Genomic DNA, 19,586 nt, shown 5'->3' with positions numbered 1-19,586 from the left:
CCAGAAACTGCAGGAGTTGAGTTCTCAGCCACATGTGACTTTTGGTTTGTTTAGTAAAGTTAACTGTTTGGTAGACTATACCCAAAGAGTGATTATCATTCTTTAGCTCTACATTCAGGCATTCTTTCAAAGCTCAAGGTGGGATGGCGTGCCTTTCCCTGTACATCACTGCAACCATCCCATAAAACTGAAAGAACAAAGAAGTGGAAGGATTAATCTGCAGGATATTAAGCATTTCACAGGTTCAGATATTTAGCAGGAAGCCCAGAACTCTTACCCCATTCTGTCTGCACAGGAGAATGATGAAGTCCCAGAGGAGCCGGGCAGACTCTTTGTCGATCAGAGTGTCGTTCTGAAAACACCGGGTGGCTTGGTTCTGGGCAAAATTGATAACGTCCACTTTGTGAGTCTCTTCTCTATAAGGAGGAGAAGAGAAAGCAGTGGTGAGGCAGGGAACTAGGCCTCCAAGGGAGGCAGCTCGGAGCAACCTCCGACGTGACAAAAGGCAAGTGCTTCACGTACTTGGTGAGGGGGCCAGGGAAGGCTCTCATCTCCTCCTGCTCCAAAGAGCGCTGCATCACCATCTGCAAGGCAAGCAGAGGGAAGCATCATGGACAGGGTCTGTGATGCCTCTCATTACACTGAAGGCAGCACTAACTAGACCCTGCTGAACTCACCAGTTAGGGAACTCAGCAATGGGGGAATGGGCTCTGCTGAATTCACGGGGACATAACTATTAATAATAACAACAATAGTAATGTATTACCCCTTCATCAATCAAAGGTCCCAGGCAAGATTACAACACTAAAACACAGTATGAAAACCAGTTTAAAACAGCTTACAATCACAGAAATATGGTGGGTTCTAAAATATACCCCTGAAGTGACAAATGTCATGGTAAATACTAATAATAATTATTATTATTTCATGAGGCAAGCCAAAGTGATTTTCAATATAAGGACATATATAAAACAGGTAACTACAAATAAAAACCATGAAAACAATTGTGTGTACACACACACACACACACACACACACACACAATTATTAATATAAAGTACAGTTTACAACCACATCACATATAGAAAAGCAATGGGATAAATATTTTAGAAGGCTTAGTGAAATTAATGGCAAGCTTTGTTTCATTGCATATCATCATGATTTTTTTTAAAAATGAGCTGGCCATTTACACACATTAAGTATTATTAAGCATTATTAATTATTATTATTATTATTAAATACATTTGTCCCAGATCACCTGGCACTTCAAGTGTGTGACCAGCAAGGACAGCAATGAAAGCTGGGCATGAACCGGAAGCTTCCTAGAAAGCCTCCTCCTCTATTCTGTCTGTTTAAAAGGAGTCTTAATTAGTCAAGTTCAACAAATAAATAGAAGCTCTTCCAACAAAGCTCCATTTTAACTTTTTTGCACCAACTAAATAATTTGTTCATTCCACCACTTTAGGCCTCATATTTGAGCTCCTTGAAGGAAAGGTGGGATATAAATGCAACAAATAAATGAATAGAGCAATGTTTTATACAGGATGGTTTAGCCTGCAAACTTGGTAAGGCAGTGAGCGATTCTGTAGCATTAACAATAGCAAGACACAGAGTCCTGGGTGGAGCACGGCTGAGGCAGGCCTTCCCCTCCCTTACCTCCATGCTGTGGATCTCAACCAAAGCTGGCTGCCCCTCTGAAGGCAGGTTCGATAGGACCTTGATCAGGTAGCCCCCAGGACCGAACCTGCAGCAGACGTGGGGCACTGAAAATTTCTCAGGTGGCAGAGGCCTTGAAGGGGCTGCGATGGGGAAGGAAACAGGCAGGCAGGTTAAGAACAAACGTCTGGCAGGTGTCGGCTCTCTGTTTGCACCTTACTGAATGCATAAAACCCAAGAAGCCGCCCAGGTGCTACCTTGTTCCACAGTCATCCATGCAGCCTGAGTTGCATAGCTGTCCATGAAAGGGGACTGCTCGCCAAAGTGGTCATAGGAATACTCTGTGTGGAGTGGGACTGGTTGGTGATTCGCTTCATAGGTGCCAGCTGTCAGGTCATGGTTGCTTCGATACAGCTGGCTCTGGAAGGGAAACATAAGGAAGAAGTGCTTAAGGGCCAGAGTTTGAGCAGAGGAAATGGCAAGGTACAAGCTACTCACGGCCCTTCAAGTGAGAGCCCAGGTTGTCCTAATAAACCACAAGGACCTGCCCAGGTTCTAATATCCTCAGTCGAGCACCTTCTAAGTGCCATCCACATCAGAAGAATGGTTGGGGGTGACGTGAGAGAGAGTGAAGTTTCTTCAGCTGCTCCCTGAGGATATTCCCTCCCAAGAGAGGTCAGGATGGCTCCCTCCTTCCTATAATTCTGCTGCCAGGCTGAGACTTCCCTGTACAGACAGGCCTTTGGAAGATTAAGGTGCAGCTGGTGCTAACCACTGGGCTGCTGTCGGAGCCAACTCAGCTTTTAACTGCTGGTTTTAAATGTGTTTTGATGTACAGTCATACCTCGGGTTACAGCCGCTTCAGGTTGTGTTTTTTTGGGTTGCGGACCGCCGAAACCCAGAAGTACAGGAACGGGTTACTTCCGGGTTTCGGCAGCTGTACATGCGCATAAACGCTGAATCTCAACCTGCGCGTGTGCAGATGCGGGTTGCGAACACTGCAGGTTGCGAACGTGCACCCCGAACGGATCACATTCGAACCCCGAGTGTCCACTGTATTGTTTTTAACTAGTATCCTTTTATTACTTTATATTTTACAATGATGTTTTTAAACTTTGGAAGCCTTGAATCCCAACTTCTGAGAAAAGCAAGATATAAAACATTAAACATCAATAAGAATAGTATTAATAGTATTAATAGTATCAGTATCATCATCATCATCATCATCTCTTTATTAAGAAAAGAGCTGGTGCCGTGACATCTTGTAATTATTTGTAGGCCTTAATAAATCATATATATGCGTGTGTGTTTCTGTTAATGTTTACTTGCTTCTTTTTTGCCAAGTGAATTTTTATTGTTTTCCTTACATATTCTTTTCCAACAAATTGTAATAGCACCATACATTTCCTTTGACTCTGCCGAGTCGCGACCCCCCTCCCTCCCCACAACTGGTATATTTATCCTCTTTCCCTCACACACATCATTCTCAAATTAGTACCATTATACATTGGAGATATTATGTCAATCCTGCTAGTGTCTTGACCTCTTTACAATTCTTCTTTAAATATTCAATAAATTTACTAATGTTTACTTGCTTCTTAAATTATTTTCTCCACCTCCCACATAGGTTTCTAGCTGTTCTTATTTTATCCTTAAGCCACCTTGAGTCTCTGTCAGGGAAGAAGGTGGGATATAAATAAATACAATAACAACAATCCTGGGACAGTTTCTTTTGGTGGTGGAGGTGGAGAGAGAAATCAGCGAGACCCAGCTGAGGCACAGCTAGTGCAGGGGGAGGGGGGAACCCAGACTGCAGCGCTGGGGGTTCTTTCGTGCTGCCAGGTGATTCTCCAGAGACAGGCCAAAGTCTTACCTGCTGGGAGCGTGAGCTGAAGCTGCTCCGCCGGCTGTGGGAGCTGCGCAGGCTGTGGCCAGACTGTTCGCTGTGAACACTGTGTCGGTCAAACTCGTCCCCATAGAGGTTCCGGCGAGGCTCTAGGTCATCAAAACTGGCGGTGAAACGGGGGTCATACTGCCAGTGCTCCTCGTACTGGTCGTGGCTGCAAGGCATGGAAACAAAACACAAAAGAAAGTGCAAGGGAGGCCTTGGGATTGTGGGGAAGCTCCAAACTGAGGGGTCCTGAAAGTACTGCACAGGCTGCCAGTGAGCCTGATTTAAGGGCCAGGGGCCCACAAGAGTGCCTTGTTAACCCTCAAAGGCCCTGCTGGTGCGACTGCTGAGCTCTGCCTACTTGGTGCAGACCTGCAACAGGGCCCTTCAAAGCCTAATTTCCACTGTAAAATTGAGGCCACGTTCACAGTGCTATACTGCTTCAAACACTCAAGGCTTCTTTCCCCAAAGCATCCTGGGAGCTGTAATTTGTACAGGGTACTGAGAGTTGTGGGGAGATTGCCCCCTCCCATTCCCCTCCCACAGCTAGAATTCTCAATGTTTCAACAATCAATCTCCTTCTGAGTGAACTCTAGGAATTGTGGCTTTGTGAGGGGAATAGGGGTTTTGTAACAACTCTCAGAACCCTTAACTACACTTCTTAGCTATGACTTTTTAAAGTGGTGTCATATTGTTTTCAATGTATGGTGTGAATGTGGTTAGGTCCCATCTACACCATACATTTAAAAACACCATTATACTGTAGTGCTTTAAGTGTGTGGTGTGGATGTCACCTGTATTCCACACTATTACAGGGAGATTTTAAAGTCTGCAAAATCATAGAGCTGTAGAACTGGAAGGGGCTCAAAGAGTCATTTAGTCCAATCCATCTGAAATGCAGGAATCACATATAATGTGAAAATCACAGCTAAAGGACAGATAGACACCTCAATCCACTTGAAGTTCTCCAGCCTCTGCCAGTCCTTTGGACATGCAGTCCTTTCAGACTGCATGCAGGCTCAGAAGCCAGGAGAACCTTAGCTGTTTCTGCCACTGCTGTCATGGCCAGGCCCCACAAGGGCAGCAGAATTCTGACAGAGGAAGTTCCCTGCCAAGGAGGGGCTTTTCTATTCAAATGTGATGCCCAGAATGTGATCCTGCTGCTTCACGAGCTTCAATCCTCTGGGGGTGGGAGGTGCACTTGGTGCTTTGAGAAACACCCATCAAGACCATTTCAGACATCCAGAGGTTCACAAACCTGTTTGTGTAGGGATAGGCCTCTCTCTTTTGGTAAGGGTGCTGTTCTGGGTAATCCCAGTACCTCTGGTCGTAAACACTGGGGTCTCTGTACCTGGCGTCGTATGGGTAACGGCTTGGACCTTAGGAAGACAAAGGCAGGAGAGAATCAGTCATCCCAGGAGCGTCACACAACCATTTCAAGCCACATTTTAAGACTTGCCAGAAACAGAGAGCACATGCTAGCATTCTATATGAAAATCCAGGCGTGTCAAAATTTAAAAATGGCATCCCCGCTATTTATTATACAAGGTGTGTGTAAGAGAGTTGTGTGAACTTGAGGCTGTTTCAGCTATAATTAAGAATAGAACTGGAATGTCCCCTCTGAAAACTAATGGGGTCAGGTTTTGAAGAGGATGGAGTTTGCCATCAAAGAAGTGCCCTCTTTCTCTCTCCAGAAAATGTTATTTTTAGGTTTGAGATTATTTTTTAGCCAGATCCCATGCAAGGTACTAAACCTCTGAGCTCATTTACTGGGACATGCACACCCTGCATTTCCACCTAAAGCAAAGGAGGCACTCAGGGAGTTCAACAGGGTTTACTCCCAAGTCAGCATCCATAAGGCTACAGCCTGGGAATTTCAAAACAAAGCCATCTCAAAATATATAATAAAATTAAAACATCCTCAGCAAGGCAAATGGGGGCATTGCTATGCATCATTCCAAAACATACAAATCCATTTTCTTACAACCAATGCTGCTTGGTTTTTTCCTCCTCAAACTTGTAAGTTGCCAATTTCATCACTGACATACAATTCCACACCTAGGGATTAGCTTTTATCATGAATGAGAAAACTGCCACTGTAGATTTACAAATTAATTATTCACAAATCTTAAAAACACTTTTCCAGGTCAGTGAAGTATAAAAGGTTCAAAGAAGAACTTCACTTGGTAGCTTGAAATTAGCATCAGTAGCTCCCTTACTAGCTTCATGAGCACAATGAGTGACAGGGCAACCAAAGTAGTTTCTGTGCCAAAACTGGGCCTAAACCCTATTGAAATGGATCTACAAAATCCATTTCCTCTAAGGTACACCTGTATCTGGTCTGTAACCACCCACACAAGATTCTTGCCCAAGGTCTTTATTCACAGCCATGATGTGACTAAGATTTTACTTTATTTTTAAAGGAAAGGCCACAAAGCTCAGTGGCTGAGCATCTGGTTCGCATGCAGGAGGTCCCAGGTTCAATCTCTAGGGGCACCTCCAGGTAGGGCTGGCAAAAACTCCCTGCCTGAAAACCTGGAGAGCCGCTGCCAGTCAGTGCAGACATGACTGAGCTACATGGAACAATGATCTGACTCAATGTGATGCATCTTCCAATATTCCTATTCAACCATGCTCTTCTCCAGTACAAAATCGTCCCTATAAACCTGCTGCTTGCCTCCATCTTTGAAACTCTGCAAACGTTATAAGGGTCCTCAGTGGAAAAGGGAGAATATAATACTAGATTTAGGTTAACTATAAGATGAAGCAATGGTTATAAAATGTGTTTTACTGAAGGACAAAAAAAACAAAAAACCAGCAACCCACTGATATTCCCTACCTCCATAATCATAGGGATTTACATAATAGTCCGAGTAGTAATCATTCCATCCGCCTTTGGTGTTGTAGTAATCTTCAGGATATCCCTGCCTGCAAGAGGAAGGAAGAGGGGGTTGTTTTATTTGTTTTAAACATCAATCATCGAAGAGATCCACGCCCATCAGCTCACAACTGAACTGCAGAGTGTGATATCACACAACTTGAAGCTCTTAACTGGTTGTTTCTTGCTAAAATTTAACTGATGGCTTCCCATTTACTTTGTTCTTCCTGATGCTTTAGAACCACTTCACAAGCACCAGATTGCTTGGTAAAGCCAGGACACAACAGGCCTTTGTAGTTTCACACTGCAGCAGCCATAAATTTATTCTGCAAATAAAGGTTCAGGCGGATGCCTTCTATGTCAACTTTTAAATGCTCATATTCCATCAGGCTTACACAGGCAATTAAGAATACATCTTTCCACGATAGTTAGCAGATTTACGTTTACTTTTTTTATATGGTGCTTGTCTTCATGGTTTGATGCACAATTGTCGTAAACTGCTCTGATTTTATTTATTTATGAAAAGCAATATAGAAGTATTTTTATTTTTAAAAATGAACATGAAACTTCTGGATGGGGTAAGGGTTGGCTAAAGTGTCTTTCAGAAGGGGGTGCACACACACACACACACACACACACCCCACACCGCTTTCAAGGACTGCACACCTGGAGGAGGGTTCATCAGAGGTGTGGCTTGCTCGGGAGCTGGGGCGTTCTGGCTCCCCCTGATGATAGCTCCTAGCGTTCCTACTGGGTGCCGTGGTGTCATAGTGCTGGGAGGCAGGATCGTATCGGCTGTATGGATGCTCCTAGAGGCAAGAGGTTATATATTACTCAACAGAAAGCTCAAGAGCCGAAGTCCACCACATCTAGATCCCCTTCCTCTCCCAGCTGACCTTTTGCCAACTGCTAACTAGAGAAGCTTAGGAAAGAATAAAGGCTCAGACATCAGGAGAAATGGGGAGTTTAGGCCATCATTTCTTTCAACAATTGCCATGTGGTATCACATGTTTGGGGGAACCCACATGTTCCTCCACTTTGCTGGTTTTTGAAGTTTCTAAATCCCTTCACCCTGAATGTCTTTTTAATTAAGAACGTAACAGCAAGGCTGACAGGTCAGGCTAAAAGAGGCCCAACCAGTCCAGCTTCCTGTCCTCATGGTGGGAAAAAAGATGTCCCAATGGGAAAATGCTCCCAAGCAGGACCCGAGCACAACAGCAACTCTCCCCTCCTGTGGTTTCCAGAAACTGGTAGTTGTGCAAGCATAGCCAAAAGTAAAAAAGACAAAAACAAATTAAAACTGGGTGCAGGGAGAAGGCTCTAGTCAAAGAGCGGCATAAACCAGCCAAGTCCTCTGGCCACATTCAAATGATAGGCAAAGCTAGACCTTCCCACATGCCACCGCACTCCAGATATGCTGGCATTAGAGCTCCCAGCAACTAACACAGAAACTGGTCAAGGATAGAGTTCTAGTTCAAAGCATCAGGAGAGGGGAATCTTAGTCTGCAGTTAGGATTTCATCCAACCCCCTCTGGAGCAGCAAAAACCAAGGCATCTTCAAATATCTGAAGGAACATCACATGGAAGATTGAGCAAGCTTTTTTTTCTTCTGTTCTGGAGGGGAGGACCCAAACCAATGGATTCAAGTTACAAGAAAGGAGATTCCAACTAAATATCAGGAAGAACTTTCTGACAGCAAGAGCTGTTTGACAGGGGAACGGACTCCCCCAGGAGGCGGTGGACTCTCCTTCCTTGCAGGTGTTTAAGCAGAGGTTGGGTGGCCATCTGGCATAGATGCTTTAGTTGAGATTCCTCTGCAATGCAGGAGGTTGAACCAGATGGTCCACAGGGTCCCTTCCAACTCTACAATACTATGATTCTAAGCTTGTTCCATCTTCAACGTGGGAGCCAATCTTCAAAGGGCAGTCACATGAGAGATGGAGCAAGGTTGTTTTCTGCCGCTCCGGAGGGGAGGATCCTAATTAATGATTTCAAATTGCAAGTCAGGAGGTTATGATTAAATATTAGAAAGAATTTTCTGATGCTGAGAGCTGTTAAGAATGTGGAATGAACTTTCTCAGAACTTTTTCCTTCATTGGAGTTTTTAAAACAGGTTGTATGTCCATCCATCAGGGATTCTTCAGCTGTGATTCCTGCATTGCAGGGGGTGGACTAGATGAGCCTTGGGGTCCCTTGCAACTGTAGAATTCTATGTTTCTATATATGGAACTGCTTTTAATTGTTTTGATATTTTTCTTGTTTAATGCTTGTAAATAACCCACCATGGGATCTGATGATAAAAAGGCAAGTAAGAAGTTTAATTCAATGAATAAATGAATAACTAAATTATTTAGCTGTGATTCCTGCATTGCAGCGGGGTTGGACTAGATGATACTTGGGGGGGTCCCTTCCAATTCTACAATTCTGTGATTCTCAGCTGACATCTGTCCATCAGCTGTTCAGAAGAGAGAAACTGAGAGAAGGGGAAACTGAGAGAAGGGGAAAGGAAGATTTTCAATGTGGAAGCAACACCCCCCACCCCTTTTCACTAAGCCAGCCATTGCTTTTCCCCCTGGGCTTCCGCTAACACACCCACCCTCCCTACCACCTCACCACCCCACCTACAGCCAACCACAGAACGGCACAGAGGAAAAACAACCTGTGAGCCCACCTGGTAATAAAGGTGAGCAGTCCTGGGGTCCACTGGAGGGTATGGCGTCTGGTACGAAGGATAACTGTTGTAGGGGTGCCCATAGTAGTAGTAAGGGTTCTGTGGCTGGATGAAGGTGGTCTGGCAGGGGGTCTGAGAAGGCGGTGGGTGCTGCGGCTCATGCTGAGAGGGGATCCCGGCTGGCTGACCAGCCACTGTCACTGCATTAGTCTGGCTGGTGTCAGCCGGAGCACTCTGAGGTTGGCTCGACGACACTGGCTTGCTCTCCATGGACGCCTGAGCGTAGGTTGCCAAACCCCCATCAGCCTCATAAGTCCTCTGGCCTGGGGGCTGCTGGGCAGAGCTGCTTCCAGGATGCACCTGGGGGTTGGACGGAGCATGGGGCTGCCCTGAGGATGCTGCCTGCTGCTGCTGCAGGGGGGAAGTGCCACCCGGAGGCTGCACATCTTTTGTGACCTGCTGATAGAAGTGTCGTGGATCCTGAACCTCATTCTCCCCTCGGCCAGGGTGACCAAACACCAGCCCACTGGAGAGTGACTGGTTATGCACCTGGGTGCAGCTGGTGGTGCTGCTTTGCTCCAGGGACTTTGCTACCGTGAAATCTAGCACTCTGGGAAGCTCCTGACTGCCTGAGTTCTTGGGACTGCTGTTCACAGGGCCCGTAGCAAGGGTCAGAGGGGTTGAGGTCACACTGGAAGCATTAGCCCTAGACTTGCCAGACAAGTCTGAAGGAAGCCCTTCTGAAACACTAGCTTTTTGGCTTTCGGAAGCTAAGTTGAAGGTGCCTTCGGAGGCTGGGTGCATCAGAGAGGGGGAAGGTTTATTCGAGGCCATTTCAGAAGTGCCGAGGGGATTTTGTAAAAAATTAGAATTTGACAGAGCAGCAGCAGAAACAGATGCCTGACCTGCAGGTCTGGGTTGCCCCAGAGGCATGGTTTCACTATGAGAGTTTCTGCTGGTGTGGAAGCCCAGCAGAGGCTTATTGCCACCCCCGGGATCTTTTGCCAAGTGGCTGCTTTCACTCTTGCTCAGCTGATCAGTGAGGGAGAAATTAACTGGCTGAGCCAAGCTGTAGCTTTGATTCGGCTGGGCAATCAGGACGGGCTGGTTCTGCAGAGCCTCTGTAGGTGGGGAGGAGAGGAGGCTTGCGTAACCCGAACTCGCCTGGGAGCGAAGAGCCTCTTCTTCCCCCAGCTTGGGAGGGTTTTCCAAGTTTTCGGAAGACACATTCCCAGCCAGGGATGGTGGGTGGGGGATGGACCCTGGTGAGAGGGACTGCTGGCCAGGCAAACCTTCCTCGGGTGGCTGGAGCACCTGGGCTGCCTGCTTGGTCGGCACCTGCACTGCTGGAGCAGCCGGGGCCAACAGCACATTCCCCCCAAAATTTGGCACCTCACTTTGGGCCCAGAGCGTAGTGGCTGGGCTCTCACATTTTTTCCTGTTTCCCTGGGCCCTGCCTGACAGTTTCTTCTCAGGGACCGACTGCACGTTTTCCACCAAGGACCCACCGCTGGGTTGCAGAGCCCCTGCAGCACCACTCCCCAATGTGAGAGGCAAGGGGTAGTCCCGGGGCACGAAAAGGGTCTCCAGATTATCGGGAGGCTGCTCCAGGTTCCCCGGTGAGGCGACTGGGGTGGCCTGGCTCTTCTTGGCACTTGAAAGGCTCTCTCTCAGCTCGGCCACCATCTTCGCTTGGTCGGCCTCAGGGGGCTTGACCCCCAACCCATGCGACCTGACAGGCTCGAATGAACTGTTGGCGCTCGTCTGAAAGACCCCCATGGGCTTGGGGGGGCTTGGGGTGGGTGCATGGGAAAGAGGGCCACTGTGGTGGTAACTCTTGCCAGGGCTCTGCCTGCTACCATCCCCTCCCAAAGGGGAGGAATCAATCTGCTTGAAGAAGCCCATGGAGGAAGACGATGATGCCTCCTCCTCTGGGAGCTTCCCGCTCTCCTGCTGGATAAATGTGCCCAGCTCCTGTGGCTGAGATGCGCTGGGGAGACTCCACTGACTCAGGCTGCTGTAGTTGGAGGAGACACTGTCGGACCGGATGGGGTGAGGCAACAGATCAGGCGCTTCAAGGTTTGGCCCTCTTTCAAGACGGCTGGTGGTGCTAGACTTCGGCAGTGATGGGCCTAGAAGTGAGGTGTACCTGGTCGGATCTGGGGCCACCCCAGGAGACAAACGACTCTGGTTTGTAGGCTCGCTCGGCAGGACTTCCTGGTTTGGAACGCACTCCAGGTTCTCAATGTTTTCGTACTGCGTGCTGACAGGCCCTCGAGCATCGGCAAGGCTAGCTTTGTCTTCAGTGAGGAAGGCTGCACTTTTGCCAGCCTGGGCATCAGGTGGTTCACAGGTGGCTCTGAAGGGATGCTGAGCTTCCAGGCCCTCAGCTGTGCTTGCCTGCATAGGAGAGAAAGACGCTGCCGGGATCTGCTGCGAGTGGAGGGGCTGGTAGTATGTGTGGCCCATCGTCTGTTGAAAAGTGTCAGCGCTGCTGCTGGCCTGCTCGGCTCCTTCTGATGAAAGGATTTCCTCATTCTCAGCCTCATCTCCTTTGAAAAACATGGAAACTGTACCTGAATCAGTATTGGTCGGACACTGTCTGCTGGCCGCTTCAGATGCGCCTTGAGGTTCAGCTGAGGAGTCGTTTTCTTGAGTGGTGGGATTGCCAAGAGTGTAAGTTGTTTCAAGAGGTTGCAGGTAAAAGTGTTCTTGAGGGAGGTGGCCGGGCCAAGGGCACCCTGCTCCTGTGTTTTGCCAAGCAGTGTGATGGTGACCAGAGCTCTGGCTGGAAGTCATGCTGGAGACATCGCCATATGTCAATGGGGCCTGAGCAGCATTGTGAACGAGAGGCTGCTGCGGAGAATTCTGATGGGGCTCCATGTGGGGACCTGGCTGGGAAACACCAGAAGCAGACTGAGTTACAGCATAGTGGGTGTTTTGGGATGGTGGCTCTGGGTAGGAAGAATAAGCCTGGACCTGAGGTGGCCCTGAGCTCCCTTGGGAGGGTTTCCACTGAGGCACAGTTTGCTGGGCAGGAGAGAAGAAAGACAAAGATGCTGACAGGGAAACAGGGTTGCTTGGATTCCCACCAGCCTCCTGCCTGCTCAGAGGCCTGTCTGGCATAGGAGCCAACCCCTGGTGCCCGCTGACAGAATTTTCAAGAGCGATCCCCATGGAATGATGCTGCCCCAGAGGGCTATGGGTACGTTTGCCAGGCTCAATGCTCAAAGGCGTTTCGGCACTGTTTGTGACTTGTGGAGCAAACAATGGCATGGGGGCTGCCACACTCGAAAATGCACTGTTTCCTCCAGGTTGAGAGGCAGGCGCTGCTGGGGAAAATGAGAGCAAACCATGAGGACTGTCTGCTGCATGTGGAGGAAACGCTGCTAGAGAAAACTCTTGCACAACAGGTGGATTGCCTCTGGGGTTGTTGCTGGCAGCAAACTGGGTGCCTTGTGGGGCCTGCTTGCCAAAGGCAAAGGGGTCTGTCACGGGTTGCACCGGGCCTGTGGCTGCAGAGACTGGCAAGGTGGCCCGCTTGCCGAATGGATTGCTTCGCCAATACATGTTCTGTGATGTTGCCAGTGGAGGGGGCCCGCCTGCCCCAGTGGGGATGGTTTGTGGTGGAGGCTGCATGACAGACTCCCAGCTGAGTTGCTCAGGAGAATTACTGGAAGATGCTGTGGAACTGGCTTCACTTCATGCACTCACTGCAAAGGAGGGGGGGGGGAGAGAGAGAGAGAGGACAAAGAGTTAAAGAGGCTTCCTACTTCATAAGAAGTGTGAACTAAGCATTGCCAGAAGTCACCGTTATGATGGGTGTGTGTGTGTGTGTGTGTGATTCTTTTGAGTGTTTACTAAAATACTGTCATCCAAAGGATTCAAGGAACAAGTCCAATACAGGGTTATTTCCTATGCAAGATGATTTTTTGTTCATCTTGTTCATCACAATTAAAAAGGCAAATGTTTACTCACGAATTATTATTTTTTTGGAATGTTTGTAAATATTTTAAAATGTGACAAATGTGGTTATTCTACCACATTAGACATTAAGGGGAGGGGAAGGAAGGCACAGAAAATTCATCATGTCAATTTTAGCATGCTTGAAGAGTTGTTAACATCAACAAGTTCTGGAGAAACAAAACAGAGAAACAAAAACAGAGCAGGAAGTCGTCCACATCACTGACTTGCATATATTATTTAAGTTCATTTTTCATTTGCTGCCAATTAATTTTTTACTGTGAGAATCTGAACATAGCTCTCCATTCACAGAAGGCTGCATTGAAAAGGAAGTCCATTGAAGCACATGCCTTATAGCCAGGTGCTCCCACTAAAAAATTTCAAGTACTACTCTATCAAGACAGAAACTTCTTAAAATGAAGAGGGTCTCATAATAAGCAAAGCCCTGCTAAACATCAGCCTTTTGGAAATGCAACTCTGCAGTGAGTGTTTACACCTAGCTTGGTAACTCACTGGAATCAAGGGGGTATGTCCTGAAATCAGGGAGGCCCTGCTGCAAATGTGTAAACAGGCACTCTCCTCATCACCCCAAAGTTTCTGTGCAAGCAACTTGGTGGGGTGTATTAATCAGAAAAAAGAGGTCAAACTAAACAGTGGCCCTCCAGATGTTGAGGGATGACCTCCACACACACAGCATCCCTGATCATGGTTGCTTCAATTGTGCTTGAACAACAAAAATGCTCCCCCACTTTAGAAAAGCCTTGCTTTCTTCCTCTCATTTTAGGCCACAGTGTTGTACCAAACAACTAATCTTGGCATGTGAAGCCTAGAAAGCTTGCAAACATGACAGTGGGCTTTCCTAGGCTTACTTTCATGGCTGCCCTGAGGTTTTAGATCAGAACCAAAATCTTTCATCCTGTAATGCACTGCACTAGTACGTGTTCCTAGAACCCCAAAGCAAGGGGGCCCCAGTCTTTCTGGAAAGCTAAGAAGTTGTTGTGATCACTGCAAAATGCCTATTTCAGAGAAGAAAAAATGGATATTGCTTAGAACTCCCCCACCCTCAAACAGGTATGCACACAACAAAACAGGCAACCCTTCCAACCAAAGAGAAAGGCAAAACTCCCTCCATTTTTAAAATGAAAAAGAATGGGATCAGTGGATCTTGATGGGAGTCACAGGGTGTCTGAAGATGAGCTTGGAATTTCTCCAACTCTGAACAATCTTCCAAGAAAGGCAGAATAACATCACCCTTTCTGATAAGCTTCTCCAATATAAACTTCCCCTGGGATATTTTGTTTAAGTATGACCTAGTTTAATTTTTATTAAAAGGGAGACATTCAGAGTGCCAAATCAAGAGTTCTGAGTGGGGAGGAGGGACTACATGTGGATCAAATGCCCACGTACAGCATGACTTGGTGGCAGTGCAGATGGAAAGGATTCTGGCCTGGATAGCTCAGTCAGTTAGAGCGTGGTGCTGGTAACATAAAGGTTGCAGGTCCAATCCCCATATGGGACAGCTGTATATTCCTGCATTGCAGAGGGTTCGACTATGATCCTCAGGGCTCCTTCCTCTATGATTCTATGACTGCAGTTGATCTACACTGGACATGATGAGCTCCACTTTATTCTGCCCTACTTAGGCTTGATCTGAAGTTCCAGGTCCTGTTTTGGGCACTCACTTCCTTTAAGATTTCTAAATGAGAGAAATAGTTAACAGCATGGAAAAATAAGTTTTGAGGAACTTGGAATGTTTACTCAACAGAAGACAAGACTGTTAGACAGAATTACAGTGCTCTTTAAACCCCTAAAGGGCCATTATATAGAAGGGGGAAATGACTTGTTCCCTGCTGCCACAGAGGGCAGGACTAAATTACTTAGAAGTAATGGGTTTAACTTCTAGGAAGAGAGAAAATCCAGTCCAATGGCAGAAGAAGCTGCTTGACAGCAAGAGAAGCTGGAACGATGGAACTAATAATTGAGGGGAGGGGAGGATGCCTTCAGGTGGAGTCTGGGCCGCCATCGGGGGTGGGGGGTGGGCTCTGGATTTCATGGAACATACTACCCTATTTGTAAGGTACCGTTGCATAAAGTACAATGCAGATACAGATGCCTTCAGGAAAGGCCACTAGATTTAGTTTTTGCTTTTTATGGAGTTCACAACATCCATGTTTGTTTGCTTTTTGATGTGTGTGTGTGCGCACGCGCGTTCCGCCTTAAAAAGTTTTAAAGCAATATTTACAAAGCTTTCAAAGACTTGCTTATTTGCTTGAAGGAAATAAGATTTTATTCTTTACAACGCATGTTAAACACTTCATTCAGTGTCATACTTGAATTAAACCCAGTGCACAAGCTGCAAGAAAATCACAGTTGCAAAGGTCAAATCAGATTCAGGAGATATCCTTTAATTGGACCAATTCATTTGGTTAGCTGTGTGGGGCTGTGATAGTGAATGAAGTCGAGAAATGTGAGATTTTAGAAATGAGCGTTTGGACTTTCAGGCCTTGGCTTCAGGCCAACTCATCCAAAAATCTCCCTTTAAGCAAAATCAGGGCTGTTATTAACCACAAGTTGTAAAAGGCTGGGATGTTTCCTGGCTCAAAGAAAGGGCAGCTAGAAATTCCCAGGCAAACTGAATATGCTACCTGTCTATTCACCTCATCTGACCACTAAACCAATCTCCAGGATTTCAAATAGGAGCTGCTCCCAACCTTACCTTCTGTCTGCAAGGGAGATCCCCTACTCTATAACACGCCCCCCCCCCCGCAACTCTTAACCACACTCACAGGCAAACACCCTTTTTATCACTGCCAATAATTGTTTTGAGTGACTCAGAATGTGGGATTAAGATAAAGACCAACAAAGCAGTCCTGATGTTTTTACACTGCACTCCTGGATTGGCTCCCTTTTTCTCAGCACCTGTTTCTTTTTCCTATAGTATGATGAGCAGAAACCCAACAGGTGATGCCATCTCTCACTGGAAAGAGTATGAGTTGCACAAGTTTCAGGTAGGTAGCTGTGTTGGTCTGACGCAGTCGACCAAGTGTTTGGCAGGACATTTCCATATATTTCCTGTGCAAAAATTTCCTTAGTGGTGCAAATCAGGTCTCACAGTTATGTTCAGATATCCTTCTTCAGAGTCCACAGCTATCTATTAAGGGGGAGGGTGCCTGCAGCAGAAGTCAAAATCTTGACAGGCTGTGGCTCAGTGGTAGAACACCTGCCTTATGCCAGGTTCAGTTCCTGGCATCTCCACATAGGGTTAGGAATGGCCTCTGAACATGAAACCCTGGAGAATTGCTGCTGCCAATCAGTGTAGACAATACTTACTTAGAAAGATCAAGGGTCAGACTCTGTTCCCAGTGTTCCTATAAGGTTCATGCCAGGTCAAGTTTACATTCTTTTAGACTTCAGGTGAAAATCCTTTAAACTTTCCCAAACCACTTAGTTAACTTTGGTTAGCCTGTTCTAAGTTATATATAGCTTCTCACACTCATGGGTGTCCTGAAGCGACTTGCTGTAATACAGTTTGGGGTTTCAGAAATAGGTGGGTCCTTCCCAGGCCTACCTTGAATTGCCACTAGGGATTTAACCTGTGACCTTCTACATGCAAAGCAACTGTTCTACCTGGTGATCTGAAGCCTTTCCCAATCTACCTTCTACCTAGTCACATCACTTGACTCATGTAGCTCAGCACTGTCAACATGGAGTGGCAGCAGCACTGGAGAGCCTCAGACTCACAGGACGTTCCTAGCCTCACCATAGGAGCCTGTCCCTGCAAATCACAGGCTCTAACCACTAAACTACATCCTCCCCTTAGAATAATTTTCGGGTCCTCGTGGTTATGAATAGAAGGGCTGAATTAAACAAAAATGCCAGCGTATTTAACTCAGGACGAGTGGTGTCCGAACTTGGGCCCCTCCTGCGTGCATGCAAGAGGAACCACAGCCTCGCCCTGAAAGGCTGATTTATTTCTCGTGAAGAAAGCCCGCCCGCGACCGCCGCCTCCTCCTCATCCTTATAAGCTTCTCCTTCACCACAATAGCATGCGACGGACAGAGGAGAGGGTGGGAGAAAGGAAGGGCCTGCCAGGTAGACTGCCGCTGAGCCTGGAGGCTCCACCTTTATCCCCGCACCGGCCTACTCCGCCCTCCCCTTCCTACGCCCCCGACACCCCCGGGGGGACTCACCTGCTTACCACCCGCTCAGCAGTACCACAAGCAGCGCCAACCGGCTTTAACGGTGCCTCAGTGACAGGCAGGCAGAAGCAAAAGCAGCAAATGCCGCCGCCATCTTGGAACATCCGGCAGCGCAGACGTGTCACGTACGCCCCTAACCATGCGTGTGACGCCATCACGGCCGCCCGCCCCCCGCTTTGGCCGGCTCCTACACAAGGTAGAGATGCATGTAGACTTACGAAAAGGGATGACTATAGACTCGTGCACGATTTCACTTCCGAGTTCACTTGCGAATGTTTTTCTTTCCTTCTTTTTTTACTCCGCGCCGCTTTTGCTCCCTAAGAGCCACGAGGACTGGAAACTTTGGCTGCCTGAAATGCCTTGCATTTAAATCATATTTCCAATCCACCCCGCAAAGGATCGTGGGAATTGCAGCTTGCTTAAAAGTGCTAAAACTGTAGCTCTGAGGTGTGGTGAACTACAGTTCGCAGGATTCTTTGGAGGGGAGAATCGCTATGTACATTACAAAGATGTCTGCAAACGTGACATGAAGGTGGCAACATCAACCTCGCCGTGCTTGAATCCCTTGCAGATGATCACAGTGCCTGGATCCACAGCAGTGCTCAGAGGAGGAATGACTGCTAGGAGGAGCACAGAGAGAAGAATCGCCATGGTGCACCTGTAACAGCGAAACCGGGTGCCTTCATCTGCCGCAGATGCGACAAAACATCTCTCTCCCATATCGGTCTCTACAGCCACATAAGGCGCTGTAACCTTCCAACAGCTCAAGAGCTTATCTTAAACTCCCAAAAGCACACGCCTTCATGATCTCCCGAGACAGAGGTATGCTAACAACGTACAAGTGCCCTTTCTTGGGTGGGTCAGAATCTGTCAGAATCCATAGAAGTTGGGATCAGAGAGCCTACCTGTCATCTGTGTTTGTGTTCCGGTGGGAGGAAACAGGAACTGAAGGATGGGCATGCTGCTCCTTATTTTCTTAGCTCTACGGTTTCGTCCGCCGTCAGTAATTCGTTGCTCGGCGTTTCCGTCCTCTGCCCCCAATCCCTGAGTCAGTTAAAGGAGAGGCCGCGGCGATCCCTTTAAGGAAGTTCGGAACTCTCCGGCGAGAGGAGGCGGAAAGAGCTGAAATCGTTCCCCGATTTTTCAGCTCGGAATCTTTAGTGCGTGGAGTAGGCTGGCCAAGAGCCACTGTGCCTCTGAGCATGAACAGAGTTCCCTCGCCCTACACGCATTTCTTGAGCTTGTGAGACCCGGAGGGAAGGACGATCATTCCTCCCCCACTTTATTACAAACAGTTTCTTTTTATTTAGTTTTAAATTAAAATCATTTCCCCTTCTCCGCAAAAGTTTTGCAACCCAAATTTAATTTACATGAAGAAGATGCCTGGAAATATTTTGAAGGTCAGGGTGCAGGCTAAAGCCATTTGTGCTAAATTGCTACCCAAATCTGCATCCACACTGAATAATAATAATAATAATAATTAATTTATTATTTGTACCCCGCCCATCTGACTGTGTTGCCCCAACCACTCTGAGCGGTTTCCAGCAAATATAAATGCATAATAAAACATTAGACATGAAAAGCTTCCCTATACAAGGCTGCCTTCAGATATCTTCTGAAAGTTGTATAGTTCTTGATGGAAAAAGGTAAAAGGCGGATCTAGACGGATCCTCATGAATTCATATGATTTTTTCATTCGAATTAAATAAAACCACCATAATACTGTAGACTATGTCTTACTCTGTAGACAGCATAAAAAAACAACACATCCACTGTTTCGTGGGGACGCAGGGGCGCAAAAACATGGTTAAAAAACACGGATCCTCATGGATCCTCATGATTTTTGCACTAGATCAGGCCAAAGTCAGATCAAACATCATGGCCATGGGCACAGCATCCACCACAAAAATCACGCATCTACAGGTTCCTGGCCATACCGTGGCCCAAAAACGTGGTTTTGAAGCACGGATCCTCATGGATTCTCACGCTTTTCACATTGGGCCAGCCCAAACTCACTGCCAAATCACACATCATGTCCAGGGGCACAGACTGCACCACAGAAAACTCAGATCCACGGCTTCCTGGTCGTACTGTAGAACAAAAACGTGGTTTTGAAGCACGGCTCCTCATGGATCCTCACACTTTTTGCATTGGGCCAGCCCAAACACCATCAAATCACACATCATGCCCGGGGGCACAGCCTGCTCCACAAAAAACTCGGATCCATGGCTTCCTGGTCGTACCGTGGTCCAAAAACGTGGTTTTGTTGTTTTTTTTATAGAATTTTTTTATTGGTTTTACAAAATTTTTTAAAGACAAACAAACACA

General features: G+C 47.1%; 1 protein-coding gene across 6 annotated transcripts in view; it reads right to left on the bottom strand.

Annotated features, from left to right (window-relative positions):
• The window catches only part of SEC16A (SEC16 homolog A, endoplasmic reticulum export factor), a 39,563-nt gene extending 21,297 nt beyond the window's left edge, over nt 1-18,266 (bottom strand). For 5 of the 6 annotated variants that reach the window (XM_081178640.1, XM_081178645.1, XM_081178643.1 and 2 more), the window contains exons 1-10: nt 17,250-17,398; nt 9,097-12,809; nt 7,092-7,234; nt 6,387-6,475; nt 4,806-4,926; nt 3,530-3,716; nt 1,914-2,076; nt 1,657-1,799; nt 523-584; nt 278-416 (exon numbers count right to left, since the gene is read on the bottom strand). In XM_081178640.1, coding sequence (XP_081034766.1) covers nt 278-416; nt 523-584; nt 1,657-1,799; nt 1,914-2,076; nt 3,530-3,716; nt 4,806-4,926; nt 6,387-6,475; nt 7,092-7,234; nt 9,097-12,735 — 4,686 coding nt within the window. In that variant the 5' untranslated portion in view covers nt 12,736-12,809; nt 17,250-17,398. Of the gene's footprint in view, nt 1-277; nt 417-522; nt 585-1,656; nt 1,800-1,913; nt 2,077-3,529; nt 3,717-4,805; nt 4,927-6,386; nt 6,476-7,091; nt 7,235-9,096; nt 12,810-17,249; nt 17,399-18,163 lie in introns of those variants that run through there. The other variant, XM_081178641.1, reaches the window with a different exon arrangement.
• Between the last annotated feature and the right edge of the window lie 1,320 nt (nt 18,267-19,586).

The sequence above is a fragment of the Podarcis bocagei genome (genome assembly GCF_964188305.1).
Source record: "Podarcis bocagei genome assembly, chromosome: Z".
In the NCBI taxonomy this organism is placed as follows: Eukaryota; Metazoa; Chordata; class Lepidosauria; order Squamata; family Lacertidae; genus Podarcis; species Podarcis bocagei.
This window is presented reverse-complemented; position numbering and strand designations above follow the sequence as displayed.